The sequence below is a fragment of the Leuciscus leuciscus genome (assembly GCF_965113295.1).
Source record: "Leuciscus leuciscus genome assembly, chromosome: 12".
NCBI classification, from domain to species: Eukaryota; Metazoa; Chordata; class Actinopteri; order Cypriniformes; family Leuciscidae; genus Leuciscus; species Leuciscus leuciscus.
This window is the reverse complement of record NC_138736.1, coordinates 26,822,369-26,848,021: the sequence shown is the minus strand read 5'-3', so window position 1 is coordinate 26,848,021 and position 25,653 is coordinate 26,822,369. Positions and strand designations below refer to the sequence as shown.

The following is a 25,653-nucleotide window of genomic DNA, read 5'->3' as shown; positions in this document are numbered from 1 at the left end:
CTCTCTCTCTTTCCTCTTTTCTTCTCTGTAATTAATAGGTGATTTCTTCACAGATGACTGTGTGCCAGATGAAAGCGGAATACTTTCCGTAAAAAAAGAGATTACAGATGTGATAAATTGTAATCAAAGTAAATGTCAGGTAGAGTTGTGAAAAATTATGAAGACAAATTGCTGACTTTGTGTGTGTGTGTGTGTGTGTGTGTGTGTGTGTGTATCTTGTTTGTAACTGTAAGATGTAACTGTATGTGGCATGTTTATGATGGTGGATTACAATCTGTACTTCATTTCCATCATATTTCATTTAAAAAAGCATAAAAGCATATAATCACTCATTTGCGCACCCACAATGGGTGGTTTTGGAGGTGAAGATTTTACACTTGCTTCAAAGGCAGAAATGATGAAATCCACATGCACACACACTTTTTAGAGTAACCACACAATTGTAGGCGCCTTTGAAGCAAGTGTAAAATTTTCACCTTTTTCCCGGTCTTTTTTTTCCATTACGCCTCCTTTTCCAACCTTACACACACACACACACACACACACACACACACACACACACACACACACACACACACACACACACACACACACACACACACACTGTACCCCCCTTTCGCTGCTGGCTAAGAAGTGCAGAAGGGAGGCTAAGTGTTTCCATTCCTCCCTGATCTTATTGATATATATAACCTATGAAATTGATATGACACAAAGTATTAGGACTTTAGATCTCTCGCTGAGACTGTCTGTGTTTAATGTTTTGATAGTAAGTAATGTTTCTGTCTTTTTTCTCCCTCTCTTTCCATCTCTGTTTTGACTGGGTGTTCCTTAAACTTTTATATAGTCTCTGTGTTTATGTAGTTTCACTTGTATTGTTATGGCCAAACTAGTCCTTGATTTATATGTTTTACTGTAACTGTTTTCAAAGGCCTTCATTGGTCTGGTCACGGAAGCTTTAGTTCTGACTCACTTCATGTTTTCTGTGTGTGTGTGTGTGTGTGTGTGTGTGTGTGTGTGTGTTAGGTGGGCTGGAGCAGTGCACGAGACTACTATACGTTCCTCTGGTCTCCCATGCCTGAAAACTACACTGAGGGATCCACTGTTCACCGTACCATCATCTTTCAGGGTATGCACCCACACACACGCCTAAAGTCAATATGTACTGCCTTATACAACACATTTTACTTCCATATTTTTCTTGAGAATTGATTGGATGGTCAAACTTGCTTTTATCTATCATGATTTGAATGGACTGTGAAAATGGGTGTTATTATTAATGTTATTACATTATGACTACACATTTTTTGGTTCGTTTTTTTTTTTTTTGCTTTTTGCACAAACCAGGTTGATTATTTTATTATTATTGTTGTTATTTTAAAGGGATACTCCACCGAAAAATGAAAATTCTGTCATCATATACTCACCCTCATGTTGTTTCAAACCTGTATGAATTTCTTTCTTTTGCTGAACAGAAAGGAAGATATCTAGAAGAATGTCAGTAACCAGACAGTTTTAGATACCATTGACTTCCATAGTAGGAAAAAAATATACTATGGAAGTCAATGGTATCTAAAACGGTCTGGTTACTGACATTCTTCTAGATATCTTCCTTTCTGTTCAGCAAAAGAAAGAAATTCATACAGGTTTGAAACAACATGAGGGTGAGTATATGATGACAGAATTTTCATTTTTCGGTGGAGTATCCCTTTAAGTAAAGACACAGTTCATCCAAAAGGACAAGGAAACAAAATTTGTTTTGTTTGTTTTGCAAGTAGCTTTCCGGTTATATGTTAGTAGGCCGATGTGTTAATGGGATAGTTCACCCAAAAATTCTGTCATTAATTTCTCTCCCTCATGTCGTTCCAAACCCGTAAGACTTTCGTTCATCTTCGGAACACAAATGAAGATTTTTTGGATGAAATTTTAGAGCTTTCTGTCCCTCCATAGACAGCTACACAACTGACACTTTGACACTTCAAAAAGTTCATAAAGAGATTGTAAAATTAATCCATATGTATTGAGTGGTTTAGTCCAAATTTTCTGAAGAGACACGATCGCTTTATATGATAAACAGATTGAATTTAGGCTTTAATTCACAAATAAACATTCATCAACTCGCACATCAGTTGTGGTAAACGGAAGCTCAGACATGTTCGCTTGACATGGTCACTTCAGAATTTTTTTACTAAACTGCTCCGTTCAAATGGATTAGTTTTATGATCCTTTATGAACGTTTTGAAGCTTCAAAGTGTCAGTTGCTTAGCTGTCTATGGAGGAACAGAAAGCTCTCAGATTTCATCAAAAAGATCTTAATTTGTGTTCCGAAGATGAACAGAAGTCTTACGGGTTTGGAACGACATGAGAGTGAGTAATAAATGACAGAATTCTCATTTTTGGGTGAACTCTCCCCAATATTTTGAATTTAGACTGCAGTACCCATTTCAACCACTAGTAGTCAATACTACATACCGCACCTTTGTTTGACAGTTGTTGCTAATTAAATCTTTGATGTTTTGTTTTGTTGGGGCATTTAGTGTTTTATGTTTTGCTTAGTTTTCAAATGGCTTTTTTGTTGTTAGTTAGAGAATACATTCGATAAAGACAAAACTGGGTAATCAAATACTCTGCATGCTCTTTCCTAGGTTATTATGTTCCCCGTAGTGATGGTGAGTTTTATCAGTTCTGCTACGTCACACATACGGGTGAGATCAGAGGTGCGAGCACGCCGTTCCAGTTCCGCCCAGCTACGCCCACAGGGGAGGAGCTACTGACAGTGGAAGATGAGGGGAACTCGGACATACTGGTTGTGACAACAAAGAGCGGACTACTTGAGGTATGCAAATCACACACACCTTTGCCCTGTTCCAATACATAGTTAGGTACTTATTAGAGTGAATAAAAATAAATGACATTCATGACGACAATGAATACATTCATAGTTCTGTAGTAAAAAGCATTGATTAATGGTGTGTTCACACTTGTAGTTCAGTTCGCTTGGTTCGTTTAATCCGGGCCAAAAAAAAACACACAAAAAAAACATTTAGTCTTGGTCCGCTTAGCGTTCACATTGGCATTTTAACACCGAACCTAAAGATACCGAACCTAATGGCATAGGGATATGTTCACACAACCTGATTGGTCGGCTTTTATTATGAATATTTCGCGATGGAACTTACCAAACATCCAGAACAAACTATGTTGTGTGCTGGGATAAATTAGCTTGTTGTATGTGTGTAGCCTACATATGATGGTATTTTGACCAGTAAAGGAGTCAAAACAGCAGCAGGAATCCCTCCGTCACACACACACAAACATTTGCTGCGATGAGACACGGTTCTGATGCCTGTATCCAACTGTGATGGCAACATCACGACTATGACAAGAAAAAACAGGTATGCTTGAGCATTCTGTCCTTTTTAGGGTCTCATCTTCCTGTTTTTGGTTCGTTTACATGTCTTTGGTCCGTGTCACTTGAATTGCAATGAACTGCACTAACAGAGCAATTGAACCAGGGTTCGTTTTAATCGAACCAAACATGCCAAGTGTGAACACACCCTAAAAAGTAGTTCAGATTAATTAACATGGATTATTTTAGCCAATATTCATGTGTTCTGAGTTTTAATGTTTATTACAGTATCAAACTTTTATCTTAGCAATAAAGGAAGTTTTAAACATTATCCAAATAAGTTGTGAAGTGTGGAGTTCTCTTTTTGTGGTGTGCAGAATTGCTGCCTTTGAGTGTCCAAATCAGTCATCTATCACCTTCCATTACAGTCAGATGCTGTCTTAGAAGGCAGCTGCCTATGTAGATTGCAAGTCAGCTCATTGGTTTTTGGAACAGATCTTGTGTCTGTTATTTTTTGGCTTACTATCTGTGTGTTTGTGAGCAGCAGCGTGTGGAGGAAGTTCAACAGGAGTGCAAAGAGCTTCAGAAAGCACTGCGCCTCCTCACGCAAGAGAGAGATCAGCTACAGGAGCGGCAGAGACAACAGAACCAGGTACTAAACACACACTCGCATATAATGGTGGCCAGCCAATGAAGCAGCAAAGATGGCTTACACACACACAGTGTTTGAGCAGCATATAACACACCAGAGATCACAAGTTCAAGTTATGTGCACATCAAAGCGCTCTCCTGTGTGTGTATGTTCACATTTGTGCTTTAAGACTTTCTGTCTCCAAGTGTAAAACGCCTTTCTGTTTGACTGACGGTGAACTTACTCCCACAGAGCACTTTATCTTATCAGATAATGGCTGTGCGTGTCTCTGTGTGCATTACTGACCTTCCCCGTAAAGTCATGTGATTTATCCATATGCAATTCTGACGGTGCTGTGGATGATTTACTGAGAGTAAGAGAACTGGGAGTTTGAGAAACAGAGAGAGACAGAGAAAAGCTGACTTGGGCAACTGTTATCATGGCGGTGCCATGTCAACCACAGAGGGTAGACATGACGTCAATCGTGAACACACAGCCAGGAGTAAATGTCCACCAAAACCACTCAACTGAAAGGAGGAGACCTACCCGTTCACTGGGAGTCTGGGACAACAGCGGCCAGTCACGCGATTTTCTCTCTCTTCCTCTCTTCCTCTCTCTCTCTCTCGCTCTCTCATATCTTCAGTTTTTCATACTTGTGTTGATGATATTTAAAGGTGCTGTAAGTGATTTCTTTTTTAAAATGCCACACATAAAATGTCAAAAGTATTACCTGATACACATTGCTTAAAGGTGTCCTGAGAAATCACAACTGTCTTTGGGACAGCCTAGTGCTTGTGAAAAGTAAAACAATTGTCTTAGGGGCCTTTCACACAGAACACATTTTTGCTATTAAAAAAGAGAAATGTCGGGTAGTGGAAGAGAAAAAAAACGTAAGGTCTTGCTCCACGTTCTTAGAATGCCGTGTCATGTGTGAGACGCTCCAGAAGACACAAACACAGTGGTAAAACACGTCCGTTTTTTATTATTTTTTATTTTTTATCAGAAACAATCTTTAACTGTCAATCATTTTGCGCCTTTGGGTTTGCAGGCATTCGATTGGCTGATGTGCCTTTGGAAGGCGGGGTTTTGAAGAGAGGGTGTGTGACAGTCATAATGTCAAGTTAAATGCATTAACATCTTTTAAAAAACTTTTTCATTTTGTTGATAGCGCTATATTTATTCTTTCCCATTAATAACTAAACATTAATTTTCATCTGCATTTTCTCAACCTTGTTTTCTTTGTTGTACCTGTAAATTAGTCTTTACTGTCCTTTACAAAAGACAGCAATATGACGGTCATGTTACTTTTAATGTTGGCTATATACACTACCGCTCAAACGTTTGGGGTCTGTAAGATTTATGTTTTTGAACATCTTGTGAAATATTCTTAACATTTTCTTTTCCAATATATTTTAACGGGGTCATGACATGAGAAATCAAATTTGCCTTGATCTTTTGACATATTAGAGGTCTACATCCTGCAAGTTTTATACCTTAAAATGGCCTCCTTATTATAAACAAAGCATTTTATTTAATCAAGCGCTGAAAATGACTTTTTTTGATAATGCGGGATCTGTGATGTCACACGTGCAAAACATTTGCATACGACATCAGGGAATAGTACATCATAACACTATAGGCCCTGCCCACTGGCATTCAGTTGCTTTTTGGACATTTGCCTACACTGGATGTGAGTGTCTCATCACGTCAAATAGAACTCATTATAATCACTGACGCTGTCAACACTGGATACAGTATAAAGATGTGCGTCCAGTTTTTGACACATTCCACGCCCTTGAGTCTGTCGACAACAGGACAAATGAAAGAGTGAAAGAATGTTCGCTTTGAATGTCCAGTTTAAACAGCTCGTTTACAGACTTCAGAAAGATCCCAGCAAGTGGGTGGTTTATTTTATGGGGCCACAGATCCCGTCTGAGGATTATATGTTTTCAAAACCATTACTCGCGTGCAATAGTGAGTGGGCGTTGATACCGTTTCCTATGCAATGACATTAGCCAATCATAACAGTGGCCGTTTAAGCCTTAAAGTAGTTGCCCCTTAAAAATAAATCATTTCAGACAGAGGATCAGAATGAAGGTTAACAATTATTGGTTTTCTGTATATATATTTGTTGTTTGTTTTTTGTGCAAAAAACTTTATTAACATTAAATGTGAACCTGAACCTATTAAAATAACAGAAAAATCCATGTCATGACCCCTTTAAAATGTAATTAATTCCTGTGATGGTCAAGGTGAATTTCCAATATTCAGTGTCATGTGATCCTTCACACTTAATTCTAATATGCTGATTTGGTGTAACGCAAGTAAATTTTTATTTTATTAATATCATTATGTTGAAAACAGTTGTGCTGCTTAAAATATATATTTATTTATCTGATCAATTTACAGTTTTTCTCGATTGTAAGGTTGGTGAATGAGTTACATGTTGTGGTCATTCTGTCTCAAGTACCAGTATTTGTGTGTAAACAATTGAGAAAAACTGTAATGAAACCTTGCTAAATAAAAGTATTCTTTTCTTTTTTTTTAAAAGTACTTACCCCAACATTTGAACAGTAGTGTATCGTTGTACTAAATGATTACCATATTAATGTACCATTTAAATACAATTTTAAATGCTCAAATTAAAAAAATTTATATGGTATCTTATTGTATAAAATAATTTATCAAATTTATCTATCTCTTATCCCTTTTTAATTGTTTATTTATTTACCTATTTGTAACAGATTTTTCCCCTTTTCTTGCCATGAAAATAGCTCTATTGATGGCAGAAAACAAGTAAATAAATAAAACCATGTAAGTACCATTAATACCAAAAAATACTGTGGTGCTCCCCGTACCTTGCCTTATTTATTAAAGGGACAGTTCACCCAAAAATGAAAATTCTGTCATTAATTACTCATCCTCATATCGTCCACTCGTAAGACATTCGTTTATCTTCCGAACACAAATGAAGACCTTTTCAAAGAAATCTGAGAGACTTCTGTCCCTCCATTGACAGTCTACACAACTAGCACTTTTTCACGCTTCATAAAGTTCACAAAGAGATTATAAAACTAATGCATATGAATCAAGCGGTTTAGTAAACATTTTCAACCTACTTGAAGAGACACGATCGCTTTATATGATGAACAGATTGAATTTAGGCTTTTATTCACATATAAACATTGATCAGTGAACATGAAAAGAGGCTCAACCGAACCTACTTGTCGCGCAAAAACAAACCTCTTGCTGAAGCTCAAACATGCTGCGTAACACGAGAATGAACCTCATTGGTTCTTGCTGAAGCTCAAACATGCTGCGTAACACGAGAATGAACCTCATTGGTTCTTGCTGAAGCTCAAACATGCTGCGTAACACAAGAATGAACCTCATTGGTTCTTGCTGAAGCTCAAACGTGCTGCGTAACACGAGAATGAACCTCATTGGTTCTTGCTGAAGCTCAAACATGCTGCGTAACACGAGAATGAACCTCATTGGTTCTTGCTGAAGCTCAAACATGCTGCGTAACGCGAGAATGAACCTCATTGTTTTTTTCTGAAGCTCAAACGTGCTGCGTAACACAAGAATGAACCTCATTGGTTCTTGCTGAAGCTCAAACGTGCTGTGTAACACAAGAATGAACCTCATTGTTTTTTTCTGAAGCTCAAACGTGCTGCGTAACACAAGAATGAACCTCATTGGTTCTTGCTGAAGCTCAAACGTGCTGCGTAACACGAGAATGAACCTCATTGGTTCTTGCTGAAGCTCAAACATGCTGCGTAACACGAGAATGAACCTCATTGGTTCTTGCTGAAGCTCAAACGTGCTGTGTAACACAAGAATGAACCTCATTGGTTCTCACTTGTCAAGCGAACATGTTTGAGCTTATGTTTACCAGAACTGATGTGTGAGTTGATGAATGTTTATTTGTGAATTAAAGCCTAAATTCAATCTGTTCATCATATAAAGCGATCGTGTCTCTTCAGAAAATTTTAACTAAACCGCTCAATACATATGGATTAATTTTACGATCTTTTTATGAACTTTTTGAAGCGTCAAAGTTGTGTAGCTGTCTATGGAGACTACAGAAAGCTCTCAGATTTCATCAAAAAGATCTTCATTTGTGTTCCGAAGATGAACGACATGAAGTTAAGTAATTAATGACAGAATTTTCATTTTTGGGTGAACTATCCCTTTAAATATGTTTGGCTAATTTAATCCATTTACTACTTTGTACCATGTTTAAATCCTGTCCACAAAATTGGGATTTTCCCTCAACGTCAGCGAAGAATATGCAAAAAAAAGAAAGAAATTCCATTTGGTTCTGATATGGTGGCAATGTTTGAGTGCCCAACAAAGCACATTAAACTCAAAAAAGGCCCAGAAAACAGCAGGATATGATTTGATTGGTTTTTTGGTCTTTCAGCGCCCCCTAGTGTTTCTTCTGGAGACCCTTTTGAAGTGTGTAAGTGTGAATTATGAGTGTCACAAAGGACAAAGAACACCACAAATAAAACATTAACACTTTTATAATTCTCTCTCACACCCCAGTCACACAAACCCTTTCATATGCCATAAGTGTGCGCGTGTCTGTTAAACTGTCAGAACTTACATATGAAAATAGACTTCCTCTTTATCGTGAGAACATAAGTATATATTTTGTGGCTGCTAATTTTACGACCGCACATTTTATTTGCCTGTGCTGCAATTCCGAAACATCATCGGCCGTAAAACACCACTAGTCACCAGATTAGCCGGAGGACAAGGCGTGTATGCGTGCTTTCAGGACCAGATGTTACTGTGATTTACTGATGACGACTGTTAAATATGAGCCACCGCAACAAAAGTGAAATCGAAGCCCCCTTCTTTTCATTCTGACATCATACTATTGTAAAAATGTAGTTTGGAGAGTGACTGATTCAGGCTAATACCTGTAATTTTTTTATCATTGTTTTCTTCTCTTCCAATTAAGTGTCCTGTAAACTACCACATTATTAAAAGTGTCTATGAATTCTGTCATTCCCTACAGATGACCCTTTGTTACTAGACTTATAACCTATAAGCTGTTTGTTAGAAGAAAATGTTTGGGAGAGGTAAATCTTCTAAAATAACATCTTTAAATTTTGTGTGTGTGTGTATATATATATATATATATATATATATATATATATTGTTTAAAATAATTGGTTGGAACACTTTTGAATCAGTATTGGCCGTTGCAGCTTTTTGCCATTGAATATTTTGATTGGCTGGAAGGTATGATTGATAACATTTGCTGTCCAATAGCAGGAGCTGCAGAAAGGCCTGTGTGAGGAGAAGGAGGAGGCTCAAGCCAGAGTGAGACAGCTTGAGCAAGACCTGCTAGAAATCACACAAAAAGCTGTTCTTAAAGAGACCGAACTGGACTGGTAAGGCCCATACACACATTACCTGACATTAATATAATTCATGTTATTTACATATTTACAGTGGGTTCCAAACGTCTGAGACAACTAGGCCTAGTTAAAATGCTTTTATTGTGTTTTTTATTTTTTATTTTTCGTTTTTATTTATTTATTTTTCTCTGACTGCATTGTCAGATTATTATGTATTTTTTTTTTATCTCTGACTGAATACTTACTAAATTGTAACATTTGAAACAAGAATTTTCTGTAAAACTGCTTTGAAACAATATGTATTGTGAAAGGTGCTATAAAAATAGATTTTTCTATTATCAGCATGACAATTTGAGGGAAAATTGATTTGAAGAAGTAACATGAATTTCACAAGGTTTAATGCTTTAATGACAGCAGCACTTATAAAGCCTGATGATCATGTTCTCCAGAATGATTTGAGATGATCATCCAAAGATGAGTGGAGGCAAAAACATCTGATCATTTGTACAAAAGAGTTCATGTGATCAATGTCACTCACAAATTTGATTACTTGATTTGTGACACACACAAAAAATCTTAATTTTATTCCGTAATGTTTCGGGTTATTTTCAGGTTTGAATTTGATTTTGAATCCCAGACTTTTATTCTCTATGTACTATATGGAAAGGGGAAGATTTATATGCTGTATTTAGTTTTTTGTGTCGTCCAGTTTAAAAAACAGGCTGCAGAAGGTGATTTCTGAGAGGGACGGTCTTCAAGCTCAACTGAAGAATGAGAGAGACGAGAGGGATCTTTACAAAGTGAGTGTGTGTGGTATCTGCAGGTTATAAAGTGTGATTAATCAGTCGTATGTCATGCATTGATCCACGTTGTGTGTGCACACAGTCTTATGTGCGCAGCGCCGAGCTGGAAAACACTAAACTCAGTGCAGAGCTGCAGATGCTGAAGGCAGTGGAGCTGAACAGAGAGGTCACCATCGCACAGTACCAGGAGGAACTGCACAGACTACGCACGGATAGAGACACACACCCCACTGATGCCGTAAGAGACGTCTGTTTAAAGAATATATGAAGACTTCAGGTGCAAAAACCATCGGACATTTTTCTTTTAAATGAGCATTTTATCAGGCTCCTATGTTTAGGTTCAGTAATTTCACTTTAATGGCAATGAAAAGGTTGTTAGTCAGTTATTGAAATGCCTTGTTTTAAAAAATTTCACTGATAAGAGTATGATTAAAAACATTAGAATGCTCATTTAAAAGAAAAATATCAGACAGACTTAGAGGTTTTTGCAATTGAGGTCTTCATGTGCAAATACAATAAATGTACTGTATATTCATATACATAACCGGTCAAAAGTTTGGAATAATTAAGTGTTGTTTTTTTTGTTTTTTTGTTGAAAGAGGTCAGTTTTGCTCACAGAGGCTGCATTTATTTAAAAACACAGAAAAAACAGTAATATTGTTGAAATATTATGACAATTTAAAAGAACTGTTTTCTGTTGTAATATGTTTTATAATGTAATTTATTCCTGCAATGAAAAAGCTGAATTTTCAACAGTCATTACTTCAGTCTTCAGTGTCACATGATCCTTCAGAAATCATTCTAATATGATACATTTCCATTCAAAAGTTTGAGGTAAGAAAAATAAAAAAGCAATTTGTACTTTTATTCAGCAAGGATGCATTAAATTGATCAAAAGTGACATTTATAATGTTATAAAATATTTATATTGAAAATAAATGTGACTATTTTGAACTTTCCATTCATCAAAGAATCCTGAAAAAATTATTTCCACAAAAATTTTAAGTAGAAGAAACTGTTGCAACATTGATATAAGAACCATTATTAATAATTAAGTACCAATAATAATTGAGCACCATCAGCATATTAGAATGATTTGTGAAGGATCATGTGACACTGAAGACTGGAGTAATGATGCTGAAAATACAGCTTTACTATCACAAGAATTTTTCATAATATTACTATTTTACTGTATTTTGAATAAATTAAATGCAGCTTTGGTGATCATAAGAGACTTTTTAAAATAAATATAAAAAATCTTAATTATTCCAATTAATTATCATCTGAATTATTCCACTTCTACTTTTGACTGGTAGTGTAAATCATGCGTCCTCTTTCTAATCCATTTGTGTGCATCTCCAGGGTCTCAAAGAGCGGTTGCGTCAAGCTGAGGAGCAGCTCCAGGCCACGCGGCAACAGGCGGCCATGTTGGGTTCTGAGTTACGTGACGCCTCCGGCGGGCGAGATCGCACCATGGCTGAGCTGTACCGTGCCCGTCAGGAGGCTGAAGACCTACGAGCCCGTTTAGCTGAAGCCCAGGAAGAATGCAGGCATGCTCAGAATCAGCTGGACAGGATGAGAAGTCAGGCATCACAGGAAGTGGTAACCACAGCTGACCTTCCCTTATGTTTATTTGACTGTGAAGATCTATTAATAACAATATAAAGAACTCATGGATTGTTTAGACCCAATGTGAACTCAGAGATAACTCTCTTATGGTTTATTTTAATTTCAGGACAGGGCTGGAGTGGGTGTGGTGTCAGAGCTGGAGGCGGAGTTACAAAAGGAGGTTGAGGAACTAAAGCTGCGTCTGAATATGGCTGCAGAGCATTACAAAGAGAAATACAGAGAGTGCCAACGGTTACGAAGACAAGTCACCAAACTAACTCAGCAACAGGAGACGCAGCAGGGGGTGAGTTACTGCAGTTATGGCTCCACCCAGTTGTAAAGTTCACGAAAACGCATCTTATGCTCTTAGAATGATGAACGACCTCGTAGAGCTTGACATCAAGTTCTGAGAGAAATCTAAAAATATTGCACATGTTTTAGGACTCTAGCAGGAATGATGCCTCTACAGAGACCACACTGGAGTTACACACCCCAGATGCAGAGACACCTCCCACAGGTATTGACATGCTCAGAAAGTAATCTCCATCACACATCATCAAACTAGTTCCGTTATATAACCAAACGTTCGTAGAAGTTTCAAGAATTCAAAGTCAGTAATAAAAGTAGTTCTTTCTTATAAAGAAATAAATCATTTTATTCATCAAAGGGCGCATTAAACTGATCAAAAGTGACAGTAAAGACATTTTATAATGTTACAAAAGATTTCTATTCCAAATAAATGCCTTTCTTTTGAACTTTAGATTCATCAAGGAACCCTGAAAATCCTGTGAAAATCACAGTTTCAGCAAAAATATTAAGCAGCACCACTATTTTCAACGTTGATAATAATAAGAAATGTTTCTTGAGCATCAAATCCGCATATTAGAATGATTTATGAAGGATCATGTGACACTGAAGACTGGAGTAATGATGCTGAAAATTCAGCTCAGCCAACACAATAATAAATTTCGTTTTTAAAAGTCATTTTAAATTATAATAATATTTTACGACATAACTTTTTAATTATATATATTTATTCCAATAGTTCATAGTAGTGTCATCTGTAGCATATTGATATTTTTATTGTAATTGGTCTCAAAAAATGTAAAGTACAATTCAAATATAGGCAAATATATCTGGTATTGGCTTCAAAATTTGTTATTGTTATTGCATTAACATCTTATATTTGAAAGATCAACATCCTGCTGAGATCAAACCTGCAGGGCAAAGAGATGCCGAGAGACAGAGGGATGATGAAGGTAGACCTGGACAGGAGGAGAAGGAAGATGAAGAGGAGGAGGAGGAAGATGATGATGATGAAGAGGAGGAGGAGTGCAGTGTGTCAGTAGAAGCTGAGCTTGCCTGCATGGAGGAGAAATGGAGAGAGCAGTGCACCGTCAATGAAAACCTGAAGCTCCTGCTAGCCAATGAGGAGAAGCGGTTTCAAGTATGTAAACACACACACACACACACACACACACACACACACACACACACACACACACACACACACACACACACACACAGAGGCACATACATGATTCACGTTCCTTTAATCCCACAGAGAAGAGCCAGCCACAGATGCATACATTCATTTGCGTAAGAACAAAAACTTCTACGGGTTGATTTTTTTTTAGGTCCGTTTCACTGAGGTATCACATTTCCGTCAGTCATGTGTGTGCGCAACGGAACTCATAAAGGACAGAGCTGGCCAAGTGGAAAGGAGGTCATAAAGGTCTCTTCTTGTCTGAGTATTTAGACAAAGCTGGAGACACCATCAAAAGGAAAGTCTTTTATTTACAGCGTGTTTAAACGCGTACACACTTTCTCACCGGATGCTTTATGACTGTTTACTTCAGAGCAGGGTAAGATCTTAGTAAAGCCATTTCAACTAAACTTCAAACCCAAACAGGCATTTACAAGATGATAACTCAGAAAGAGAGAAAGAGAATGAGATCAGCAGAAAATAAGCTAGTAGTGTTTGCTTTCTTTCTCTGTTAAATGATAGATCTCTAGTTACAAAGACATAGTAAGGAGGTTGCAGGCAGCCCATTTATCAATTTGTCTCAGTTATACATACTATCAGCTCAAACCTGACGTCTCAGTTCACCAAAAATGTTTTAAATACGAACCATAATTCACAAGCCATGAAATCTTTTTTTTTAAATGCAAAACGAGATGTTTAATAGATTGTCCAGGCTCTTTTTGATACAACAGTGAATGTCAAAATCCAAAATTGTCTATAGTCTATTATACACTACCGTTCAAAAGTTTGGGGTCAGTATGTTTTAAAGAAAGGAATACTTTTATTCTGCGAGGACACATTAAATTGATCAAAAAGTGACAGCAGAGACACTTATAAAGTTACAAAAAAATTTAGGTAACGCTTTATTTTACAGTGTCATTGTTACATGTAGTTACTATAGTAATAACTATAGTAATAACTATTAATTATGCATAATTACATGCAACTAACCCTAAACCAAACCAAACCCTAATCCTAACCCTTTAGTAAGTACATGTAGTTACTTAATATTGCTGAGTATTTAAATGTATAATTACAGTGTAACAAAGACACCTTAAAATAAAGTCGTAACAAAAAATTATATTTTAAATGCTGTTCATTTGAACTTTCTGTTCATCCAATAATAAAAAAAAAAAAAAAGGATTCCACAAATATATTAAGCAGCACAATTGTTTTCATCATTAATAATAATTAAATGTTTTTAGGAGGCATATTCGATTGACTTCTGAAGGATCATATGCCACTAAAGACTGGGATAAAATTTACATTTTAAAATATATAAGAAATAACTTGTTTCCACTGTATTTTTTATCTAATATGCTGCCTTGGTGAGCATAAGAGACTTCTTTCAAAAACATAAAAATGTCTTTACCATCCAACCCTCTACAATGCGAGTAAATAACTCGCATACGTGACCAAATTTCACGAGAGGCTACTAAAAAATTTCTTTAAGTAACCAATGGCTAGTAAATTGTACAATCACAGTTGCCTGTAATTGAGTTAGAGGCAAAAAATACATTTAGCGCAGATTTAATTCCATTGCCTGCTGAGCGTTACGCACCATCGCTTGGCTGAGAGCGCCCTCTGTCGCTTTCTCTCTCACACACACGCACACGCACTCACCGTGAGAGATAGAGCGAGCACATGCAGGTCCCGATCGGAACAGTGCTGTGTCGTCATGAAAGTTTATCAAATGCATGCGTTTTTTAAGCCTTGAAGAAGACACAAAAGATAACTTGTGCACGCTGTGTGAGAAGTTTTGTGTGCGCAAACTTTACATCTGGAGCACGTGCCCATAAAGCTGCATATGACATCACGCAAATGCTGAATTGAGCTCTCTTTCATGTCTTCTTGCGCTTGATCGGACAATTTCACACAGAATTATGTCAAAATGCCAGCCTTGGTGAGTATCATAGTAAACAAAGTAGGTTGCGTGTTAAGTGAACGTAAACAGTCGAGAAATAAAACGCATGTGTACAGTATCAGTATATTGGATCCCTGCATTATATCTTAAAGTGACAGCAGCCTAATATTCCTGCAGCTGTCTGTGTTTTTAATGTTAATCAAACAACAGACTCACTGCAAAAAAAATCACTCAATGCAGAATAACAGAATAACTTTAACAAGGATTCATCTATATTTAATTTATACAGTGAAGACTATGCAGTGACAGTGGGTTGTTGTTTTTTTTACATTGGATTACTTCATTAAATGTATCTACATAATCTACCTAATCTGTATCTAACTACTGTTAAATCTACCTGAAAAACCTTTATTTCTTTGCATCTTTGTTCTGTCGTGTTTATTTGTGCTATTGCTTGTAGCTTCATTTTATGTTCTTATTTTATTATACTGTTTAGTTTAAAAGTTTTTAAATGTTTATTTTATATTTATATTTAATATTACTTTTATATAGAATTTTTTTATTTGCATTGTTCTTGCATTTCATGTAAAAAGTCTGCCGAGTAAGATAAAAAAACCTACTAGCCAATGGCGACTCGAGCTTCAGTGTGTCCGTACGGAGAGGGTTGCCATCCCCCAGCTTTTGAACTTTTTGAGTGTGACCTGACCTCTATAAAATTGTTTAAAAAAAAAACTTGAACCAGTTATTTCAAAAGACAAAATTAATCTAAATTTGTTGGTCAGAAAATGTCAGAGGCCTGGCATTTAGTGACATTTAGAGCCTTGACATCCAAATTCCGAGATGCATAAAATATCAAGGTCAAACTTCTATAATGACTTCTCGTCTATGTTTACACAAATTCTGGAATTTAAAGGTGTGTTGGTTTGGTTAAGTTCTGTAACACTCGCGGCAGCAAAACAATTGCAGTCTTTATGTTTGAGCTGCCCAACCCTGGGAAAACAGGCAAAAATTGGCTCAAACAATGAGTTATTAATGTTTGACTTTTAACTCTAATTGGTGCCTCTAGTGATTTAGAACTACACACTTCACAATTTCAGGTGCAGCCATTAAATATATGTCCAGATGTCACACAAATTAAATCATATAAATTCCATCATAGACTCAGGTGTCAGAGAAGGACAGAGAGGTGTCCGCTCTGAGGGAAAGTCTTGTGGTGGTGACCAGGGAGAAGGAGAGACTGGAAAAGGTAAGCATTTATAGTACAAACCTGTTCTTGTCATTTTTGTTCTTATGAACAGTTTGTTGCTGTATACTTGTGTCTTTTGTTCTTTATTTGCTATTCAAAAAGCTCTAATATTTTCCAAAGCTGGTATTATTAGCTTTATCGGCTAAATGTTAACGAGTATATTTAAATATGAAATACTTTAATTTGATTCTCAGCAGGTAAGACACTGAAATCAGATTGAGTGTGAATGTTTGAGCCCCAAGAGTCATAGCTAAATGCCACATTCGGTTCCCTGATTACCCATCAGCACTTGTGTTAAATGTTAAATGTGTGAATAATTCTTCTAATCATGGCTTACGGATATGGGGTCAAAGGAGAGGGGAAGAAAGAAAACGAGAAAGAGTAAAAAAGGAAAATGAGTTACATTCTGTGTAAGTAGTATTTAAAGACTGGTAATATTGAATATGTATTACATTAGTACTCAACATTTCAGTTTCTTTGGTTGGAATTTATTGGCCAGAAGAAGTTTTATTCAGTTTCTTGTAGTGTTTAAATAGCCTGTGTCTCATTTGTAACATTCATAATGAGATTATTGCAGTTTTGTTTTTTAAACATCAAGTCAATTTTCAGAAAACCTTTTGTAATTTCAGTCATTTCTTAGTGGTTACAAATTTGTATTAGCTAGTTTTACTGATGTTGTAAGTGTTTCCTGTCGGGTATGTTGAGAACTCACTTTGTGATCATATGAGATGCATTCTACAAATCATTTTCTTGACTCTTTGTTTCTCTTACAGGAGTTGCGGCAGTGTTTGAACAGAGGAGAGACAGCAGGGAGTCGGAATTCAAAGGTCAGAGAGCCAGTGGTGCTGCGTTACCCCCTGCCGTATCCACAAGACCCGCCTCCTCTTCCACTGGTGCCCCAACAGCCTGCTGAACTGCAGTACGGGAACCCCTATTCAGAGCAAGAGACCCGAGGTGGGTGCATCCTTCAGTCTGCTATTATTATTTATTTATTTTATAAACCCATTTCCAGAAGAGTTCAGACATTTTGTAAAATGCATTGAAACCCACAATCAATGATTTTGTTAATTCTCTTGAACTTTTTTTTTCTTCAGAAAAGTTTTCCAATGTTTTTACTGACCAACATAATTATATTTTGTAAATATTAACTATTTTTGATTTTGATGGCTGAAACACACTACAAAAAAGTTGGGACAGAGGCAAAATAAAAGTGAAAGATTATAGAATATCCAAGTTAAACTCTTTTTAAAACAGTCCACAATGAGCAGGTAATAGGTGAGGGTATCGTGGTTGACTGTAAAAGAGCTTCTCAGTCTTTGCAAGCAAAGATGGGTCATGGCTCATCACTTTGTGCCAAATATCATGAGAGAATTGTCAAACAATTCAAAAATCACATTTCTCAATACAAGATTGCAAAGAATTTATGTCTTTCACCGTTGACTTTCATCAGCGACAGGTGCAAAAGCAAACATCTGTCACGGTATGAGGTGCATCAGTGTAAACGGCATGAGTGACTTTCATGTGTGTGAAGGTACTGTATGTACATTGATGTGGTGTAGGCGTATGGATTGTACAGAGACATCTTGCCATCAAGATGACATCTTTCCTGGGAAGCAAGACAATGTCAGGCCTCATTCAGCATGTTCTACAACAGTGGTTTCTTAGACACTTTACACCATAGAGTGGATGTGCTTGACTGCAGTCCAGATCTGTCTCTTATTGAAAATGAATGGCTTATGATGAAAAAAGGAGAATCAGACAACGACGACTGTTGAGCAGATGTTTTATATTAGGTGAGATTAGGCAAAAATTCAACTTGTAAAACTGTAACAGTTAGTATCCTCAATTCCCAAATTATTAAAGAGTGTATTTAAAAGGAAAGGTGATGTGAGACAGTGGTAAACATGCCTCTGTCCCAACTTTTTTGGGTACTTGGGTACCCAACTTGTACGTGTTGCTGCCATCAAAATCAAAGTTTGTTATATTTACAAAATACAATTAAGTTGGTCAGTGGAAACATTAGAAATATTTACTTTGTACTTTTTTTCAATTAAACAAAAGTTCAAGAGAATTGACAAATCACAGATTCTTGATTTTATTGCATTTTACAAAATGTCCCAACTTTTCTGGAAATGGGGTTGTAAATAAATAATAAAGTGTTTAATTTATTAACACATTAGTTAACTAGTAGTGAAGTAAATTAGTTAACGTGAACTAACAATGAACAATACTTCTACAGCATTTATTAATCTTAGCTAATGTTAATCTCAACTTTTACTAATACATTTTTTAAATCAAAAGTTGCATCTGTTAACATTAGTTACTGCAACTAACATGAACAAGAACATTTTTATGATCTAACCTTCAGTGCCAGTCCTAGACTTCTGGGGGCCCTAATATTAGGAAATATATTTCTAAAGTATATAAGATTTACTTAAGGAAAAACAATCTCTCCCAGCTAATGCTGTGAACTATACAGATAACTCTCTCATTTGTTACATTACTATAATTAACTGTACATAAGAACTGAGTAACTGTACATTACATGAGACATGATACATTCCAGTAAGTTGTACTGTAACTTTCAACACACCTTTTGATATCCATGCATGTTTTTTCGTGCTATAACTTGTATTAAAGTGGTAGAAAAGACTACCGGACGATATCGATTATTAGCCAATAAATTGGTGCATCCCTAATTATTCATACACTAGCGGTCACAAGCTTGGGGTCAGTGCGATTTTTTTATTATGTTTTTGAATACACCAAGGCTGTATTTATTTGAAAAATGAATTTTCAGCAGCCATTATTCCAGTGTTCAGTGTCACATGATCCTTCAGAAATCATTCTAATATGCTTATTTGCTGCTCAATAAACATTTGATAAGAAGTTTATCACTGATGATGTGTCTAAATTGCACCAGTGGGTGTTTTAGAAACTAGTATTCAGGATTATTTGATTAATAAGAAAGTATAAAACACTATATATTTGAAATATAAATATTTTGTAACATGATAAATGTCTTTACTGTCACTTTTGATCAATTTAATTTAATAAAAGTAATAATTTCAATTTTTTGGACCCCAGTAGTTTGAACGGTGGTCTATATAAAAGTGTAGTATAATTGTTTTTGACCAGAAAGTTTCAGTGGTATCAGTATCTAACTACTTATGTAATGTAATGTAATGTGACAACCCTGTTCAAAACTTGCTGAATTCTTGTTCCTCAGATGGAGCAGATGGGGCATTATCCCCAGAAGAAACCTGTCGCCCCCCTCCCTTGGCTCCACCACCTTGGGGCGGTCCTGTGGTCTGCAGTCAGCCATCACGCAGTCTCAGCCCCCCTGATGGCCTGGAGAATCCCCTTGAAGAGCGGCCCAATGTAAGGACAGCGGAAATATTTTGAAAGCACCACAACAGCTTCTGTTGTGTACATTATTTTGGCAGCTACATAGATGTACAATAGACATGATCTGATTTTAATGTATCTTCAGACTGCTATAAGTAGAGCTTGATGGGAAGAGCGTGTTTTAATCTGGACAGCATTATTTTTAAAGCGGTTGCTTATCTGCAGTACGTTGTTAAAACACATCCTGTCAGATGTTAGAATGACATTTAGCAGATGTTCTTGCGATGTTAAAACTTTAGATCAGTGATTTATTTTCTTTTTTTACAGCCCCATTGATAACACTCAAGTTTTTTTTTAACTAATATTGTACTGCAAGAATTCTCAAACTTTTTTGTCTGTTGTTTTTACCATTTGACATAAATTGCTTTAAATTAATATTTCAATAATTTAACAATACATTTGCATGTTCGTGGTTTTCTGACGTTGGTCAACGGCCATATGACATTTAGTGTTTCCTCTTTTTTTGTGTTTTATTTTGATTTGTTTTTAAATTCATTTTAATGTTATAATTTAGTAAAAACGTATTTTAAAATTTATACTATAATTTTTTTACTATTTAGATTTTTTTAAATGTAATTAATAAGGGTTTAAATCAGATGTTTTTTCACAGTAGGATCCAACATTAATTCTCTTAGACAGCGATACGATATAGAGTGGTTGCAGGTATGACTGTCGAACCCGGAAGTCTAATTCGCCGCTGGTTCCTTCAAGATTTTTCCTATGGGGTTTTATAATGGGGTTTTTCAATTTAATGTCAAAGTACAGTCAAGTTATGTTTACCACAGGCTTTATTTTACATATAAATTGAAAAACCCTATAGGAAAATCTAAAAGGAACCAGCGGCGAAAGTTCCAGATTCTGACGTCATACCTGCTCCACTGTATATGTATATATATGATGTGCCTATTTTACACAGCCAATTAGATTTTACAACCTGTTGGAACACGCACTTTGAGAGAAATGTGTTGTAACAGTTGACAGAGATTGTTTGTAGATGTAAAGAAATAAAGGTGCATCTTAAAAATAAATATCGATTTTTATACTGTAGCATCGATACATTGTATCACTAGTCATTTAATCAACGTATCTATCCACATCGATGTTGAAGCTTTATGTAAGCTTCAGAGATAATAACTGGGTGTTATTGTGTCAGTCTTTAAATTGATATGTGGCAATTATTTTTTTGTAACTCTTCAGCAACTACTTGTGAGTGACTACTTCTTCCTTTCTTTCTGTTTTCAACCCTTCCTCTTGACTTGCACCTTGTCGTCCTTTGATTCAAACACTTTCCCTTTCTTTTTCTTTTTCCGTCTTCTCTTCCTCACTGCCCTCTGCATTCCCCGCACCCTCAGACCTCAGTTCATAGGTGAAAACAGAGGTGGTTAATTTGCATGAAACGGCAATTAAGGCTTTTCTCTTTTGAGCTCGTTAGTGGATTAGAGTGACGAGGGTAGAGGCTCGTTAGAGAGAGATGTTGACGAGGGCTATGCTAATTGGCTGGGGGTGCCGGCCTGTGATATTTGAGGGTGCAGATCGGCACTGACCCCTTTCTCCTCCTTTCTCGTTTGCTGCGTTAAAAGCCCATTAACCTTTGCAGGAAGCCGGCTGTGTGCAGACAGGCGTGGCTTTTCGTCGAAAGTGTGGGTGTGTGTGTGTGTGTCTGAGAGATCATAGCTGTTATGTCTTAATAGAGAGGCGACAGCTAGCTAAATGTGTCCGCTGAAGAACATAGTATTGTTATGTCTCAGTCAAGAAGAAATTATTTCATTTTGGTTTTATGTCTTTCTTAGGGAGGTGATGGTGAGGCCCCTGCAGTCTGTGATCATCAGAGCCTGGAATCTAATGAGAGCCACACAAGCTTCTGCTTTGACACCAGGTAAATGTTTAGAATTGCATGTTACCATACTACTCATACTATCTTTGCAGTATGTATACTGTATGGCGTTCGTATGCATAGAATACCCTAGAAGTTAGACTGGGTAAACCCAGCCCGATCTGCCGGCGATTTGATTTCGCCCTGCAGCTCAGGCTGGAAACCTGTACATTTTTCTATCCTGCTTCCGTTACAAATCTGCGGGGACCAATCACAAACTGGATTATCTACCTGCCGCCCTATTGGCGTGTTGAACACAATGACGATTGAGAAGCAATGTACATCACCTGGATCGTTGGTCTGATTGGTTGAAGGACTATCCAATTGCGTACAGAGTCATTTGAACTATGCCTGTTGATCACGCCTCTTGTGGAGTAGAAAATACAGAGCAGACTACCCAGACTAATGTTCAATCTTAAAAGATGGTGATAGCCAGACTACCTAGAAGTACTATATTTGCCGAAATCTGTGGTATACAACAAAGCACACTGCGTAAACTACTGTATCCAACATTGCAATGCTATGGACTTGACTTTCCATTTCCAAAGTGACAAATGACTAGTAATAACAGTTTTTGTTTTATTTTATTTTGAAACTTAATATTTTATTTTATTTTATGTACTGAAATTAAACTAAAATTGTGCTTTAAAATGAGAGCAGAAAGCTTTAGGTCAGGGCTGGGCAACTCAGTCCCTGAGATCTGCTTTCCTTCAGAGTCAAAATCACCTGCCTGTAGCTTTCTAGTAATCCTGGAGACCGGGATAGTTCACCCAAAAATGAAAATTCTGTCATGTACTCACCCTCATGTCGATTCAAACCCAAACGACTTTCGTTCATCTTCAGAACACAAATGAAGATATTTTTAATGAAATCTGAGAGATTTTTGTCCCTTTATTGACAGTCTACGCAACTAGCACTTTGACGCTTCAAAAAGTTCATAAAGAGATCGTAAAACTAATCCATATGAATTGAGCGGTTTAGTCCAAATTTTCTTAAGAGACACGATCGCTTTATATGATGAACAGATTGAATTTACGCTTTTATTCACATGTTTGTAATTCATCAACGCAAACATCAGTTATGGTCAACGGAAGCTCAAGAGCCAATGAAGTTCATTCTCATGTTACGCAGCACAATTGAGTTTTCGCGAGAACAAATTAGTTTTTTTCTCGCACATCAAGCAAGTTTGGTTGAGCTTCTTTTTGTGTTCACTGATCAATGTTTATGTGTGAATAAAAGCCTAAATAAAACGATCGTGTCTCTTCAGAAAAATTTGGACTAAACCGCTAAAAATTCATATGGATTAGTTTTACGATCTCTTTATGAACTTTTTGAAGCGTCAAAGTGGTAGTTGTGTAGACTGTCAATGAAGGGACACAAATGTCTTAAGATTTCCTTTAAAGTATCTTCATTTGTGTTTCGAAGATGAATGAAAGTCTTACAGGTTTGGAAAGACATGCGTCTTTTGGGTGAACTGACCCTTTAATTAGCTGGTTCAGGTGTGTTTGATTAGTGTTGAACGTTTTAATTAGTATAAAAAATATTTTTACCCAAAATCAAAAAATGTTAGATGCCTATTTCTAAGATGAAAACTGTCAGAGAACGGTCATTTGCTGAATAAACATGCAGGTTGAGGTCATGTGACAATGAAGCATACAATTTTACAGATGAATAGTTTGTTCTAACTCCTTTATTATATTGTAGATACTACAGTATATTATTTGTAGTGTGCAGCAGTTTTTGTGGAAATCAATGAAAATGAGAAATGTTGCCTTGGCAACTACACTGTAGCTGAATAAAAGAAGTGTTTCTTTATTTCAGTTAATGTTTAGTTTATTTCAAGTAATGAAAATGTTTTTTTTATTTTAGTTTTAGTTAATAATAATTACCCATGTAATGCATTAACCAATTAGCTTAGTTTGTAACTCGAAACAACCCTGGAATTGTTGAGTATTGATACATTTTTTTCCGTTTTTTAAAAGTTAAGACATTTTATACACAAAATGGGGATAAAATGCTTTTTTCCCCCCATCTGAGATAATAACTGAGTACCACTTGCTGAATAAACAGTCACCATAGTGAGATGTGACAGTTTAGCTACGGTTTAAAACTAGTACTGTCAAATCGATTAATTGTGATTAATCGCATCGAACATAAAAGTTTGTTAATGTGTGTGTGTGTGTGTGTGTGTGTGTGTGTCTATATATATATATATATATATATATGTATATGTGTGTGTGTGTGTGTGTGTGTGTGTGTGTGTGTGTGTGTGTGTGTGTTTAATAAGATAAGATTAATCGCAATTAATCAATTTGACAGCACTAGATGAAAATGTTTACTCTGTCATAGTTTCTACTGTAAGCTTGCAGTAAACAGTACTGCAGTAAATGATAAGCAATCATTCCAAACACTTCTCACCTTAGTAGGTATTGATTAAAACGGCCTCTCTCTGTCATCCTCACTCAGACCTGACGTTCATAAGCGGTGTCCCCTTTGTGAGGTGATCTTCCCACCACACTTTGAGCAAAGCAGTTTCGAGCGACACGTCGAGTCTCACTGGAGGGTGTGTCCCGTCTGCAGCGAGCAGTTTCCTCTAGACTGCCAACAGCATCTCTACGAAAAGCATGTGCACACACACTTTGATGCCAATGTTCTCAACTTCGACAACTTGGATTAGAGATGAAAAAATAGATATTTGCTTTTAGTTCAATATAAAACGCCTCAGGTGATTCAGGGGCTTCAGTGTTTTGTTCGAAACACGCTGATGTTGTCACTTTGTTGTAACTGCTGAACAACTCATGTCAGGAGGACTCGCCATCAGAATATTTGATTTGCACATAAACAAGCATTAATTTAGATATTTAAACTTCTAAGGGACAGAATACTACATTAATGGTCTTAAGGTGTAATAGATGTGAAAAAAAATGAAAAGCACTTTTTTTTTGTAAATTTTGTGTACTACTGTAAAATGAGAGCAGAAAGCTTTAGGATATTGTTTATGAAAATGAAGTATTTATTTTAAAGGACCAATGATGTAAGTTTATTCGGCCAAAAAAAAAAGAGATGGCAATAATTAATAAACCTAATCACTAAAAATGACTCTAAAACTGTTACCTCAGAGGGATTGAAGCCTTTCTGTGTGAAACACCATTTACTAATACACTAATTTAAAGGTACAGATCACCTACAAATGAAAATTGTCATTTAATCATCCTCATGTCGTTCTAAAACCATATGAAATTCTTCTGCGCAACAAAATGTTGTGCTTTTTACCACGCACACATGAACTGGAGCTTTTAAACTTAAGTGTTTAAACAAAAACACCATAAAAATATCATAAAAGTGGTCTAAACATATTTAGGTTGAGCCAAAGAACTGAATCAGTCAGATTTGTGAATGAATCATTCCGACCGGTTTTAAAAGGAATTAATTTCATTTATGAAGCTTGAAAGCGCCAGTCTCCATTTATTCTACTGGTACCTTTTTTCAATAATTCAGTGACCTTTAAAATGTCATATTTTTACATGATAATTATGACAAAATACTAGTTTTTAGGTGAACTCTTCCTTGAAGCTCAGCTAAAACAAACAAAAATCCTCAATCCAGAGAACCACTGTGCTAAAACTATAGCTATGAATTCAGCAGCAACTTTTCAGTGCATCATTGGTTCAAACATCTTGCATTAAACAACTTAAACATTTAGATGGAGTTATCAGTTTCAGCATTCTATCCATCGCACATTTTCTGCTTAAAATCCATTTATCCAACACCGCTGATGCTTCACACTGTAAGTATGCCAGGATGTTTAACCTAGGGTTGCTCTGTGTCTGTGTGTATCAAGTGTATGTTTATTAATAAAGAATGCTAAAAGCAGCAGTTCATTGAACTGAACGTTTCTCCTTGCAACTGTAAGACATTATACACCAATCATCACGTCAACACTGTATGGACAATAAAACGCAGAAACAGGCATC

At 36.4% G+C, this 25,653-nt stretch overlaps 1 protein-coding gene across 3 annotated transcripts in view; it reads left to right on the top strand.

The window, feature by feature from the left end:
* tax1bp1a (Tax1 (human T-cell leukemia virus type I) binding protein 1a) overlaps positions 1-25,651 on the top strand; it is a 29,181-nt gene extending 3,530 nt beyond the window's left edge. For 2 of the 3 annotated variants that reach the window (XM_082185222.1, XM_082185223.1), the window contains 15 exons: positions 1,024-1,126; positions 2,643-2,833; positions 3,891-3,998; positions 9,264-9,385; positions 10,062-10,152; positions 10,238-10,393; positions 11,518-11,757; positions 11,891-12,067; positions 12,205-12,280; positions 12,957-13,210; positions 16,312-16,398; positions 17,172-17,352; positions 19,628-19,779; positions 21,597-21,682; positions 24,146-25,651. In XM_082185222.1, coding sequence (XP_082041348.1) covers positions 1,024-1,126; positions 2,643-2,833; positions 3,891-3,998; positions 9,264-9,385; positions 10,062-10,152; positions 10,238-10,393; positions 11,518-11,757; positions 11,891-12,067; positions 12,205-12,280; positions 12,957-13,210; positions 16,312-16,398; positions 17,172-17,352; positions 19,628-19,779; positions 21,597-21,682; positions 24,146-24,356 — 2,235 coding nt within the window. In that variant the 3' untranslated portion in view covers positions 24,357-25,651. The remainder of the gene's footprint in view (positions 1-1,023; positions 1,127-2,642; positions 2,834-3,890; positions 3,999-9,263; positions 9,386-10,061; positions 10,153-10,237; positions 10,394-11,517; positions 11,758-11,890; positions 12,068-12,204; positions 12,281-12,956; positions 13,211-16,311; positions 16,399-17,171; positions 17,353-19,627; positions 19,780-21,596; positions 21,683-24,145) is intronic. The other variant, XM_082185224.1, reaches the window with a different exon arrangement.
* Positions 25,652-25,653: the final 2 nt, after the last annotated feature.